This window comes from Lepidochelys kempii, chromosome 3 (assembly GCF_965140265.1).
Source record: "Lepidochelys kempii isolate rLepKem1 chromosome 3, rLepKem1.hap2, whole genome shotgun sequence".
In the NCBI taxonomy this organism is placed as follows: domain Eukaryota; kingdom Metazoa; phylum Chordata; order Testudines; family Cheloniidae; genus Lepidochelys; species Lepidochelys kempii.
The window spans coordinates 157,600,044-157,615,221 of record NC_133258.1 but is presented as its reverse complement, the minus strand read 5'-3'; the positions used below and the strand labels follow the sequence as shown (position 1 = coordinate 157,615,221).

Sequence of the window (15,178 nt, the reverse complement as noted above, 5' to 3'; positions counted from 1 at the left end):
TAGGCCCATATAATTCTCTAACTAATTCTTAGGGCATATTTAGAAAAACATCCAATATTGATTTAAAAATTTCCAGTAATCTAAAATACACCACGATCTTTGCTAAAAACTGTTCCAGTGGTTAAATACCCTCACAGTTAAATATTTACACCTTATTTCCAGTCTGAACTTGTCTAGCTTTAACTTCCAGCCTTTGGAGTGGGTTATACCTTTCTCTGCTAGACTGAAGAGACCATTATCAAATTTTTGTTCCCCATGTAGGTACTTATAGACTATAATCAATCACCCCATAACTTTATCTTTGTTAAGCTAAATAGATTGAGCTCCTTGAGTGCATAACTATAAGGCAGATTTCTAATCTTTTACTCATTCTTGTGGCTCTTTTCTGAACCCTCTCCAACTTATCAACATCCTCTTGCGTTGTGGACAACAGAACTGGACACAGTATTCCAGCAGCAGTTGCATCAGTACCAAATACAGCAGTAAAATAAAAAATGGTTACTCACCTTCTTGTAACTGTTGTTCTTCGAGATGTTCATGTCCATTCAATCAGGTGTGTGTGTGCGCATGCGCATGGCAGCTAGAAGATTTTTCCCCTAGCATTATCCTTCAGGTCAGTCCGTGTGCCCCCTGGAGTGGCGCCTTCCTAGCGCTCAATATAGGGCCCTACTAACCCGCCACCCCCTCTGTTCATTCTTGACGGCTACTCCAACAGAGGGGTAGGTGGGTGGGTGTTGGAATGGACATGAGAAACACATCTCAAAAAACAACAGTTACGAGAAAGTTAGGAACCATTTTTTCTTCTTCGAATGCTTGTTCATGTCAATTCCAACCAGGGACTCCCAAGCCCAGGTTCCAGAGGCAGGGTTGGAGTTCAGATGTCTACTGATTGGAGCACTGCTCTGCCAAAGGCTGCATCGTCTCTGGCCTGCTCGGTAATTGCATAATGTGCTGTGAAAGTATGTATGGAGGACCATGTCGCCACTCTGCATATTTCCTGGGTTGGAACTCGCGCCAGGAACGCTGCTGAAGAAGCCTACACCCTAGTGGAGTGCACTGTGAGCAGAGGGGCAGGCACCTCTGCCAGGTTATATCATTCACGGATGCAGGATGTGATCCATTCCAAAATTCGTTGGGAGGAGTCTGGGAGATCCTTCATCCTGTCTGCCATGGCTACAAACAGTTGAATGGACTTCTTAAACGGTTTCGTTCTTTCTACATAAAAGACTAGTGCTCTGCAGATATCCAATGAGTGAAGCCTCTGTTCCCTGCTGCTCAAGTGTGGCTTAGAATAGAACACTGGGAGGAAGATGTCCTGGTTGATGTGAAATTGGGAAACAACCTTTGGGAGGAAAGTTGGATGCGGCCTGAGCTGAACCTTGTTCTTATAGAACATGGTGTAAGGAGGCTCTGATGTTAGGGCCTTGAGCTCAGACACCCTTGTGGCTGAGGTTACTGCTACGAGAAACGCCACCTCGTATGAGAGATAGAGCAGGGAGCACGTTGCCAGTGGTTCGAAGGGTGGTCTCGTCAGTCTAGAAAGGATCAGATTAAGGCCCCAGGCCAGGACCGGTTGTCAAACATGTGGGTATAGCCTGTTGAGACCTTTCAGGAAACGGCTAACCATATGGTTGGCAAAGATCGACCAGCTGTCTGTGCCTGGATGGAAGGCAGAGATGGCAGCCAAGTGAACCCTTATTGACAACATGGACAGTCCTTGGTTCTTGAAGTGGAGAAGGTAGTCCAGTATGAGCGGTAAAGAGGTGAGCGTCAGGGACGAATGATGCTGCGCTGACCAGATGGAGAATCTCTTCCACTTGGCAAGGTAGGTAGCCCTGGTGGAGGGTTTCCTGTTGCCAAGGAGGACTTGTCTAACTGGGTCCGAGCAGGAGAGCTCCATAGGGTTCAGACATGGAGCTTCCATGCTGTGAGGTGCAACGACTCGAGGTTCGGGTGCTGGAGACAGCTGAGTTATTAAGACTGGGAGGAACGACAAGGTTGGGGCGTCCATGGAAGATTCCAGTAGAGATGCATACCAGTGCTGGCGGGGCGAAGCTGGAGCTATCAATATCACTGAAGCCTCTTCCCTCCGTATCTTGAGGAGCACTTTGTGAATGAGAGAGATGGGCAGGAACGCGTAGAGGAAAAGGCCCACTTATGGGAGGAGGAACGCGTCCACGATGGAGCCTGGGATGCAATTCAGGAAGGAGCAAGACTGCTGGCACTTCCTGTTGTGTCGTGTGGCAAACAGGTCTATCTGGGGAAAGCCCCACCACTGGAAGATTGAGTTCACAATGTCTTGGCGTAAGGACCACTTGTGGCCGTGGAACAACCTGTTGAGACAGTCTGCCAACTTGTTCGGCACCCCGGGGAGGTACGATGCTTTCAGGTGTATTGAATGCTCTATGCAGAAGTCCCACAACATGAGGGCTTCCTGGCACAGGAGAGAGGATTGTGCACCCCCAATTTGTTGACACAGAACATTGCTGTGGTGTTGTCTGTCATGACTGATACACATCTCCCTGTCAAGTGGGCTCAGAAAGTCTGGCATGGCAGACGCACTGCTCTCAGCTCTCTGACACTGATGTGGGGAGCGAGTTCGGCCTGAGACCAGAGGCCTTGTGTCCTGAGGTCTCCCAGATGTGCTCCCCAGCCCAAGGCTGACACATCCATCACTAGTGAGAGGGATGGCTGAGCACCAGTGAAAGGGACCCCTACACACACTACCTGTGGGTCGAGCCACCACTGGAGGGAGTCGAGGACCTGGTGAGGCAGAGTCACAACCCTGTCCAAACTGTCCCGAGCTGGCCGATACACTGAGGCTAGCCACAATTGGAGAGGCCAGAGTGTGAGTCTGGCGTGTTGCACCACATAGGTACAAGTGGACAGGTGCCCTAGAAATTTCAGGCAATTCCTTGCTGCGGTGGTGGGAAACTGCCTGAGCCTTCGAATGATGTCGCCCAGTGCCTGAAACCTCACTTCTGGGAGGTATGCCCTGGCCTGTGTCGAGTCCAGCACTGCCCCTATGAACTCTATCCGCTGAACCGGGGACAGAGTCGATTTCCTCACGTTGAGGAGAAGGCCCAATTCATCAAACGGCATTCTTATAAAGTCGACTTGTGCCTCCATTTGAGCCCTGGAGCAGCCCTTGATCAGCCAGTCGTCAAGGTACAGGAACACCCGTACCTGGTGCCAGCGTAGAAATGTCGCCATGACTGCCAAGCACTTGGTAAACACATGAGGCGCCGCTGACAGGCCAAAAGGGAGGACTGTGAACTGCTAGTGGTTGTTGCTCACCACAAACCTGAGGTACCTTCTGTGGGATGGTGTAATTGCTATATGAAAGTATGCGTCCTTCAAGTCAAGGGTGGCATACCAGTCCCCTGGATCCAAGGAAGGGATGATGGAGGCCTAGGAGACCATGTTGAACTTCAATTTCTTCATGAACCTGTTGAGCTCTTGCAGGTCTACGAGCCCACCTTTGACTTTCGGTATTAGGAAATATCGGGAATAGAAGCTCTTGCCCTTCAGCTCCCGAGGAGCCTCTTCCACTGCTCCTAGCAATAGGAGCGAATGCACCTCCTGTATGAGGAGTTGCTCATGAGAAGGGTCCCTGAAGAGGGATAGAGAAGGGGGTGGGAGGGCAGAGAATTGGAGGGAGTATCCCCTCTCTACCATGCGGAGCACCCAGCGGTCCGGGATTGGTAGTAGTCCGACTCCGACGTCTCCGAAAAGGAGGACCACGGAGGAGCGGTACTTCAAGGCGCCGAGAGTCCGTGCAGAGGGCTCGGGGACTGATGAGGCTGCTGACCCTGTTCTGGCACCGGGGAGAGGTGCCCCGGGGATGAGACCATCGGGACATCATTGAGGGTTTTCCCATTGATAATGCCAGGGGAGCGACCGGTGCTGGTGATCTATCCCATCTAGGCAGGGAGAATGGTGCCATGAGCTGGAGCAGGTCCCGGGCTCCCTTGAATGCCTCCGGGGTTGACAGGAGGTGTAGTTATTGGCTTGGTCTTGGTGAGCGAGAAGGGTCCGGACTTGACTGCCCTTCCATGGGGGTAGGAGTTGACATGACCGTCTCTGGCAGTGGGGCCGAAGTAGTGTGGCCTGACTCGGGTCTCACAACGGATGGCTCCTTGGGTCTAGCTGTGGGGGAATGACCCCCCTCTGGCCTCCTCTTGTTTTGCGGCACTGGCGATTGAGATTGGTGCCTGCCTGGGGCACGTAAGGTGCAAGTGGAGCCATGATGGTGCAGAGAGTCCTTGTGTTTACTTGGCACCGATCCCTGTGCCGATAGTGCCGGGGCACTGTGTATTGAAGAGGAGATACTTGGCGCTGGGTCTGCTGATCCGGGGTCAGACTGGGGCCAGAGTACTGCTTCCATTAGTAGGATCTTCAGGCGCTGATCTCTATCTTTCAGTGTCCTGGGGCGAAACGCCCTGTAGATCCTACAGTGATCCTTTTGATGGCTCTCCCCAAAAACACTTCAAACATGAAATGTGAGGATCGCTTCTGGTCATACACTTGCCGCAGACTTCACAGGCTTTGAAGCCAGGAGACCACAGCATGCCCTAGCACCGGGATAGTACTAGAGGGGAAACCCCCACCCCCAAAGGAAACTTAAAATCTAAGTGAAGTACCTATTAACTACTTAACGCTAACTACAAAAACTGATTAAATATATATAGACTATCAAATGTGCTTGTCACGACAAGAGCAAGGGGAAGTTCCAGCTAACTGTCAATGGCGGTAAGAAGGAACTGAGAGGGTGGCGGGTCGGTAGGGCCCTATATTGAGCGCCAGGAAGGTGCCACTCTAGGGGGTGTGTGGACTGACCCAACAGATACGGCTAGGGGAAAATTCTTGTGGCTGCCGTGCACACACACACCTGACTGGAATTGATATGAACAAGCACTCGAAGAACCACCTCTGTTTTCCAACTCAAAATTCCCATGTTTATGCATCCAAGGATCACATTTGCCCTTGTGGTCACAGCATCACACTGAGGAGTCATGTTTACCTGATTACCCTCCACAACGCCCAAATCTTTTACAGAGTTACTGCTTTCCAGGATAGAGTCCCCAATGTGTAAGTATGACCTGCACTCTTTGTTCCTAGATGTATACATTTGCAGTTAGCCATAATATGTTATCTGCTTGTGTTTAGCTTACTAAGTGATCCAGATTGCACTGTAGCAGTTATTTATCATTCTCCCAATTTTTTTGCCATCTGCAAACTTCATCAGTGATGACTTTATGTTTTCTTTCAGGTCATTGATAAAAAGGTTAAATAGCATAGGGCCAAGCACCAACACTTGTGGAACCCCTTTAGAAACACACCTGCTCAACAATGATTTTCCATTTATATTTTGAGATCTAACAGTTAGCCAGCATTTAACTGTCATTATAGTTTTTTAATCAAATGTTATGCAGTACCAAATCAAATACCTTACAGAAATCTAAGAATATTACATCAATACTATTACCTTTAGCGACCAAACTTGTAATCTCACCCAAAAAAGTTATCAAGTTACTTTGACAAGACGTATTTTTAAAAAACCCATGTTGATTGGCATTTATTATATTACCCTCCTTTAATTTTTTATTAATCAAATCCTGTATGAGCTACTCTATTATTTTGCCCAGGGGCTAAGTCAGACTGATAGGCTGATAATTACCCAGGTCATCCTGTTTACCCTTTTTAAATATTGGTACAACATAAGATTTCTTCCAGTCTTCTGGAACTTCCCCAGTATTCCTATACTTATTGCAAATCATTATTAATGGTCCAATGAGTTCCCCAGCCAGCTCTTTTAAAGCTCTTGGATACAAGTTATTCAGACCTTCTGACTTAAAAATGTCTAACTTCAGTGGCTGCTGTTTAGCATCATAGTTAAAGTCAGCACTGAAAATACACATATATGGAGAGATTTAAGAAGTTATGCTGTGGAAAACAGCTTGGGTTCCATTACCAGATGACATTGGAACATGAGAGATAATTATTCCACTATTTTTTCATCCTGTTTCGGAAGGGCCCAATGATCTGCAGGTTTGGCAGCATTGTATGGGCTGGCCATACTCAAGTAACTTACTTGGAATTTAAAAAAATACAATTCCTATATCCATTTCATACAGACACAAGTAAAGGCATGTTGCTTTATGCTCAGTGATACCTGTATTCAAAATAAATGCAACCATATTTTAGTAAGATGATCCAGAAACGATTAAGAAAACAATATTAATCCTCAGAAAAATGCATTAAAAGTAAAATAAAATTCTCTCTCTATATATAGATAGATATATTTTTTACCTTCGTGGTTTTCCCATTAGTCGTCTGATTTTTCCCCATTCCACTCTTGTTAATTTTCGGGTTTTCAGGTTTGGAAAAGACTCTTTCAGGCATACACAGAAATCATTATCTCCCTCAAATAAAGGTCTGTTAAACACAAGTGACACTCTGTTAATTACAAACCTGTTAACTACATCCAGAAAATGTCTGTCATGAGGAGCTAAGAAATCTCCATCCTCACAAGAAGAAATGTGTGGAACAAAATTACTGAAAATGTTAAAGTATAAATTGCTCTGCAAGGGACACTATCAACTTGAAATTAAGTTAATTTAAAAAAAATAAAGTGTATAAAATAGTTTTAGGAGCTACATTTGCACTTGAATCCTCCTACCAATAGATATGGGTTACAATGAATCACATTTTCTCTCTCTTTTTAAAATGTTTCTCTCTCCCTTGTTGCTGTGTGGAAAAACACACAGAAATGGAGGCCCTGAACATACATTGTGACCCATGCACGTGGGCTGCTGCATCTGGGTGGACCCCCACTGAAGTCAATGAGACTCCATACAGGTACATCAGTCTACCTGTACAAATCACAGTAAAGGAGTGAGATTTCAGAGGAAAATGAGTGACTTACACAAAAGAGGTGTGAAAATGTCTATGCAGAAGGTGCTGTCATATGCACTAAGTAAATAAACTGAGAAAGAAAATATATTTGTATTCCAATCTGTTTCAAATAGAGCATGGATTCTCAACTTGGGGTCACAAATAGGTCCAAAAGGGCTGAGACTACCCTGCTTTTTTCTATGGTTAGACAGAAGGGGATATCTATTGTAATGTGGGGTCATGGGTGGTATGAGAAAATTGAGAACCACTGAATTATTGTAATCTTAGGTTTTTCTTGTATCAATAAAAAGTAAAAATTTTCAAACAGAAATATGATTTTTAAATTGATGTAGTCAATATTAAACCCATCATAACCCATATCAAAGTAGAAATATTTTACAATAGTTAGATTAAAATAACTAACAATGGTTGTATACTGAGTAACATTGGTACTTGACAAATACATCTGTGCAATTTCTAATTCTGTTTCATATAAAATATTTATATTAGTATTTATTATGTAAAAGAAAGGTCTAGATGAAATGATTCATAACAAAATAGCTCATTCTAAACAGTTTGTTAAAAGATATGTTGTTTCTAAATAAACTGCAATTTACAGGATGGTCATATATCTTATTAGTATTTATTTCAAACTGTGACAAATTTACTTTGAAAATCACCATTTTCAGAGCTAGGAGACTTTGGGAATTACCTACTACATACCTCACATTTCAGTTAACTAACGGACTGAACAATTATATACATTATTATTACTAGTATAAGCTAAAAAGTTCTTAAAGGGACGTAGTCAAGGATGGTGGAATACAAATGTTACTTATGCAAAAATATAACAGTAATTTGTTCCCAGTATCCTAGTAAAACATTTAACAAGACCATCTGTTGAAAAAAAACTCAACAACCCCCCTGTATGCTGTGAATGTAAAGCAAATTAAGTGTAATTTTTATACCCATAACAGGCATATACATAATACTTTTTCTCTGCTGTGCCTATCTGCTGAGTTCAGAGAATATTGTTTCAACAATCCTGACAGAAGCTATTCTGATTGAACATTGGAATACATTTATGTATCCTGAACAAATGCTAAGGAAAAATATTGGTTAACAAAGATGTGATCTTTTAAAATAAAAAGTGGCAAAGTATGGTTCTGGCTTGTATTGTATTTCACTGATGGGTCACACCAGTTTTTGAACAACTCTGAGCTGCTACTGACCAATTTTCCAATGGTCTTGCATTTAGATTTGAACTGTTACAAATCTGTGACGGGATATACAAACCACACAGTAGGCAAGAAGGGGTTAAAGAGCAGCTTTGGGCTCACGCAGCCCTGCCCCACTGCCCCTGCGAGGTATGCCAATCTTGGAGAAGACCTGAATTTCTCTCTTTTCAATTCAGAAGGCCCAGCCTGGAGCGGGGGACGGAGCTCTAATCCTCAGTTCCCACGACAGAGAACTAAACTATATTGACTGAACACAGAAAAGCAGGACAGACAGCTGGAAGATCCAGGGTGGGCCACAGAATCTGGAGGAGCTCTTTATTTCTGTTAATTTATTTTCTCTTCCATTGTTACCTTGAGGATTGAGACCAGGGGGTTGTGAATATGAGCCCTTTGAGGAGAAGGTGGCCACATTGTAGGAAGCAGCTCAGGGAAGAAACAAGAGGTCTGATGAGACAGACCTTAACCGCTTGCAACCACTTGCCGCAAGGCTCCCTCAGCTGGAACCTAGGTAGGGGGAGGGACTGGATTCTCCTACAGCCTCACCATAAAGACTAGCCAGAAGACCCCAGGCACAAGAGCCCAGAAGGACTGTTGGGCCTGGGCCAGTACTGTCAACCTGGTGTGAAGGCCTGGGACTAGTGGGTGAAAACCCTGATTTACCCCAAAAGGGGTGAGACCAAAGAGGGCCACATCACAAGGCAAGAGGGGACCAATAGCAGACTTCGGCAGCAGGACTACAAAGAACAAAACCCAGAAATGTTTCTCCTAGCCACAAAGTGGCCCACAGGCAGGTAAGTCACCTTACCACAAGTGATGGAGAACGTAGGCATCTGTGCAGCACTGCTAAAGGGTGTGACATTAAAAAAAAAAAAAAGCCTTACGCCCCTTAACAAGGTTGAGGCGGAGTCTAGAAGACAGTCAAATCTGGACTCATTTCCAAGAGGGACAACTGCAGTTATTGCAGCAGCTAGTATAGCTGTAGTGGAAGATGCAAGTGGTTCTTATTGGCAGAGATTGATGCAGAAGGCGCAGATGATACAACAATCCCCCAACATGACAGGTGCTCTATGGACTGTGCATATGCAGAGGTGTGGACTGTGGGCCTGCAAGCAAAGCCGGGCTAACTTGCAGGTGAATGGAATGGAAGTGGTGGAGATGTTGGACTTCAGTTGTAACCAGTATCAGGAATTAGGCCCTGCAGCAGAGCCAGACTCTGGGTAATCTAATGAGTGCATTTTACTGTAGTAGGCTAACTGATTGGCTACACAGCCTGATTGGCTGAAAGGATGAGCAGACCTGCTCTTGAGCAGAGGTAGCAGTCTATTCTATTCCATCTATTCAAAGGATTGACCCATAGCTGCGATAGCTCCTACCTGGACCCAGCCCTGCTCCTGTGTTGCCTCACCCAATTCTAACTCTGGGCTCCAATTCCTGCCTCTAGCCCTGACCTGAGGCTCTGATATCTGGCTTCTGACTCCAGTTCTGACCCTGCACTTTGATATCTGGTTATCAACTCCTTCTCCGACTATTATACATGACTCCTTCTCTGACCACTAGGCATGACTGCCCACATCCCAGTCACTGACAGCCAGACTGTGGTCTGCGACCACCTGATTGGCTCAGAGGAGGTCCCAGAGAACTTCCCCCCTCCCCCCCATTGTGTCCATGGGTATGTGAAGTTTACTCCATCCAGTGAGTTTAGCTGACAGTAGATCTCTACTGGTAGGACTGACCCCAAGACTTGCTTATCCAGTCATCCTATGCCAGGATTGGGAATCCTTCGTAGAAGTGTTGGCTGATCACTTGTTGGAAGGAACCTTGGAGACCCAGGGTAGTGCTGACTTGGAACCAATAAAACTGGTAGGGCTTCGGGAAAAAGAGGATCCCAGTGAAGGAAACTCTGGCCACTCAGCATCCCCTTCACATTCTTGGGCAATTAGGGACCCAGAGGCTGCTCAACTGTGAGAAAGTGTCAATTCCAGGGAGTAACTTTAGTTTCTACAGTAATAAATAAAAATAATATATAAAGAAATAGTACGTACTTATCTATATTTGAGTAGAACCATTCATATATGCACCATTTGTGTGCTTTGGGAAGTTTGAGTAGATTACGTAACCGTAATCCAATCTTCTGTGATGCTTTTTTGTCTGGCGTTGGCATTGTTGCAGTAAACTTCTAAGCAATAAAATAAAGGAGAGGTTACTAGCAGCTGAACTTCCAAAGTGAAAATGAAAGCATTTGCAGCATTAAATGTGCTAAACAGTAAAATTAATCAAACGAACAGGAGCCTTCTCAAATTCTTCAATTGTTTATTAAATATTCAGAATCCTTTAACTAGATAAAGAAAGTTCATTTTCTTGATAAAAATGAATACATTAGCAATTGCAATGTTTTAATTCAAATGTATTGTTCCATGGTTTCTTTAATTTTTATTTCAAAGATAATACTAATATAAAATGGCAAGTATTATAACTATACAATAAAACACACAACTGATGCCAAGAGCTAGCAGAGATAATGCCACAAACTATTAGCTGGTCAGGGTCTCTACACTAGGCCTTTTTGTGAAAATTTCCCACTAGCAGTTCAGCTCCAGTGGTGGTGGCCCTCAAATAGACAGGACTCCAAGTAACCGCTGATGTGTTAAGGTTAATCTAACTTTGCTCCATGCAGGGCTGCATGAACATGCTGGCTAAAGTGCTACCATCACTCAAACTGAACCAGAAATTTTAATGAAATAAGCATAATATAGACAATGCCTTCTTGAGCACAGTTTCTAAATAAGTTTTTAACAACTGATAACCATGCTTGGTGTAGACACAAACCATGTTAGGTTTTGTTTGAAAACTGTTTTACAAGATATAGTAAGGACAAGACCTTAGGTCCTACCTACACTACAAGAACTATAAGGTGCCTGCAGCTCCTGGTGGTTTTTTTTTTTTTTTTTAACCCCATGGCAGCTCCAGCATTGCTGGGTCCATTTAGTCAGTGTTCCCTACTCTGCCTGATACAGCAGAGAGTGCTAATGAGATGAGTGTTCCAATAGTTCTGCCCGTGCTTAGGTATGGTGGAGCACCAGTCAGCATTTTCCCCGATAGACTCAATGGTAGAGGATCAGCATGAACAGAGCTCTCTATGTCACTGAGGGACCCACTTGTGGGGAGGAAAAAGGATGTATTCTGAGCCACAGCCTTTACCTAGGAATAGGTCCTCCCACCCAAAATTAATAAACTTATTATGCAAATTGAGAAGAAAACACAATTTATTTTAAAGGCTTGCTTTCCCTTTTGGTAATGTTACTGCGTAACACATACATACCTGTGGAACCATTGCAATCTTCTGATTTCTTTTGGGGGACCTTGTATTTAACTGTCTGTCTTCTTCTTCACAAAAGAGACGACTCCGTTTTGAATTTCTGAAGGGCTGTATATATCAAAATTAGGAAGTAATTAAACAAAAAAGCTCATTTCTTCCTTTGATATCCAGAACCCATGATAACACAAATATAATCTATTTTCCTTTCCTAGCTAGATACCTTGGACACTTGAAGTGCCTCCTAACACAGTTATGGTCAAAGATTCAATCATTTAATTATTTCTTTGTTTATAAAACATCTTTTAAACAGCTTGCCCTTAACTTAAAAATAAAAAGGAAGGGCCTTCAAACAATCTATTTATTTTGATAAATTCTCATTAAAAAGCCAAGCTGGATAGAACAGTTACTTACAGAAGTAAATTAATCTACTAGTATTTTTAACATGTGCTACTGCCCAGGACTGTAATGGACGTGTCTTTGTGTAATGTCATTCATAATGGTATCACACTTTAAATTATTACAATACACTTCATGATGATGTTTCAAGGATCACTTACGTATCAAAGTATTTTGACAATTTTTAAAACTCATACCATAAAAACTTCCCTCACACCCGAAAATGCCAAAAAAACTGAGGAAATTGAACCATCAAATGTTCAATTTATGTAAAGATCTAACATGAGAAAGGAAGGATTTTCAAATTTAAGGCTGTTCAATGCTAACTGTAACCCTTTCCTGTGCTAAGATACTACAGCTGCAATAAAATTAGTGGAGTTTGCTGAAAAAAAAAAGTAGAAAATCATATATTGCAAATTTGTGGCATGAAGTTTTCACACACTTAAATTTTAGATATTTCTTTACAAAATTTCTTCATATGTCAAAGAAAATTGTCATAATTGAAGATTGAAGGACAAATTCTGGCTCATTCTGGCATGGGAGTGATGAGTGCAAAGAGCTTCCTTCTCACACACCTTGTGACCCAATACGGGAGCCAGTCCCTGCACTCTGCCTAGCACAGGGACTGAACCCTGCTAGCTTCTCCTAGAGTGCAGACTACTTACAGAGGAAGAGATTGAGCTGGATTCAGATCTCACTGATTTCCTTGGTTTTCTGACACCCTGTGCCAGATGAAGAGAGAGAGCCAGAAACTTGAGGGCCAATGGCAGAAAACAAAGGTTGATACAGACCAGATGAAACAACAAATTCCTCCAAGTTGTATATGGTTGCCAACCCTCCAGGATTGTCCTGGAGTCCCCAGGAATTAAAGATGAACCTTTAATTAAAGAAAAGGAGTACTAGTGGCACCTTAGAGACTAACCAATTTATTTGAACATAAGCTTTCGTGAGCTACACTGAAGTGAGCTGTAGCTCACGAAAGCTTATGCTCAAATAAATTGGTTAGTCTCTAAGGTGCCACAAGTACTCCTTTTCTTTTTCCGAATACAGACTAACATGGCTGTTACTCTGAAACCTTTAATTAAAGACTATGTCATGAGATAAAACCTCCAGGAATACTTCCATCCCAAAATGGCAACACTATTATGATGAGGCTGTATTCCAGGCCAAGAGAACCTTCCTATCACCACCTTTCACTAATGCTGCCAAATCTTGCCCCAGGGAGCTGTCCAGAGCGGTAAATTGTTTCCCCAATCCTGAGTGTCTACAGTCTGCATCAGAACAGGGTGCTGAATGCTGTGAACTATCATCATGCTTTGCTGAAAAAATTGTGCATATTTGAGAAGGATTTTCGAACAACATGGATCTGCTTTGCCTACACCCACCAACTAATAATCCTCCCACGTGGAGTTCAATACACTCACTCATCGAGAAATTCTGGACACCCTAAAGAAGCCTTGACTCAAGACCCATGAATCTGACTCTCATCTTTCCTGGCTTGCGAAAGAGAGGCACAAGCAACTGGGGCCTCTCATGACTGAAAGAGCCAATGCCTCATTCAGGGAAGGAACTTTTCTTTCCTCCTTCAAATATGCAATAGTCTGACCAACACTGAAGAAACCCCCTCTGGATACACTGGTTTTAGTCATCCACTACCCATTGTCAAACTTCCTGTTCCTGAGCAAATTCAGAGAGAAGCTAGCCTAATTGAAGTTAATATCCTAGACGTGGCACAATCTGGATTCTAGTCAGGATATGGAACCTAAACTACTTTAGTGGCAGTGATGGATAATCTCCTGCTATCAATAGATCAGAGGGCAGACATCCATTCTCATCTTCTATAGGCTTGTCTACACTACCGAGTTTTGTTGACAAAACTTATGTCAACACCCAAAAGTCGACAAAACAAAAACTGCCAAAGGGTGTTCACACTTGCTCCCTCTGTCGACAGATCATGTCCACACTGGGGACACCATCATCGACAGGGTGAGCAATGCACCATGGGTATGTATCCCACAGTGCAGTGTTATGGGAAGGAAGAGCTGATCGCTGCGCCTCTTAGGATTCTCTCTGAATTCTCCCACAGCCCCCTCAGCTGCCAAGAGCAGCATCATGAGTAGCTCTGTGAGCTCTCCGTGCTGAGGAATGGCAAAGCAGCACAGCAGTTTGTCCCCCTCCCCCTGCAGCAGCAGGCTGCCTGCTGCTGTGTTTCTAGTGCAAGGCAGAACAGGGGCATACCAATTATTTGCTCTTTGTTTGTTCCCCAAATGGAGCAGCACACGGTTACTTCCTGGAGCTTTGAAAGGGGAGGAGCACATGCCTCCAGGGCAGCAGAGATCAAAACACTGAGCAGAGCATTCAGGGCAGGCATTGTGGGATACTGGTGGAAGATAGTTCTGTTGACAAAACAATCAGCAGTGTCTACACTGGCTCTTTGTCGACAATAAAGGGAGGGGAAAGATAAAGGTCTCTCGTAAGGGTGGACTTTTTTGTCACCAAAACTGGGTATTTTTCACAACAAAAGTCCCATTGTAGTGTGTACGCTCTTGCTGTTTTGTAGCCAAAAGTTTTTGTCACCAAAACTTTCCAGTGTAGACAAGCCCTAGGACCTCTCTGCAGCACATGTCACTGCTGACCATCAGATATTGCTGTCTTGTTGAACAGAGCTGGCTGGAGTCCAACATAATACATTACAGTGGTTTGTGTCTTTCCTAAAGGGACACACCCAATGAATAGTGATGGGAAATTGTACTTCCACCACTAGACCTTTCATTTGTGGAGTCCACAAGGATCAATTCTTTCTCCAATCCTATTCAACAAGTACATGCAGCCATCTGGTGAACTAGTCAGATGATACTGTTATGAGTTGGGTGAAACCTTTTATGGGTCAATTTAAAACTTCAAAGTCAAAATCAATCTGAGACTGAGGAGTGTGAACTCACCCTTCAGTTAACATAACTGTAAGGATAAATTAATCAAAAGTCCTTACCTGAGATAAAGGGGTTTTGTGAACACACCCAGGAGTTTTGTGTGCGTGGAGGGCCTTAGCTGTGTATTGTTCTGGGTAAATCAGTCTGTCTGTGAGTGAGTTAGTACGCAGAACACTGGGGACCAGAGAGCTAGCCTGTAGGAGCTGCTGAAAACAGTGTGTGACCCTGAATGAAATCTGGGGAATGGTTCTTTGGCTCAGAGGTGTTGGCTGAAAAGAGTGTTCTTGCTGCTGGGAGCCAAAGAAGCTGTTTCCTGCTATTTGCTTCCTTCTGTGTTCAGAGACAAAGGTACATTCTTTGTAAATAAACAAAACTACATCTGAGGCTTTGTCTACACAGCC

At 43.9% G+C, this 15,178-nt stretch overlaps 1 protein-coding gene across 3 annotated transcripts in view; it reads right to left on the bottom strand.

The window, feature by feature from the left end:
- Positions 1-15,178, bottom strand: part of LIN9 (lin-9 DREAM MuvB core complex component) — a 55,388-nt gene that overhangs the window by 22,267 nt on the left and 17,943 nt on the right. For all 3 annotated transcript variants that reach the window (XM_073338700.1, XM_073338699.1, XM_073338701.1), the window contains 3 exons: positions 11,455-11,559; positions 10,178-10,311; positions 6,313-6,438 (listed from right to left, as the gene is read on the bottom strand). In XM_073338700.1, the coding sequence (XP_073194801.1) occupies positions 6,313-6,438; positions 10,178-10,311; positions 11,455-11,559 (365 nt within the window). The remainder of the gene's footprint in view (positions 1-6,312; positions 6,439-10,177; positions 10,312-11,454; positions 11,560-15,178) is intronic.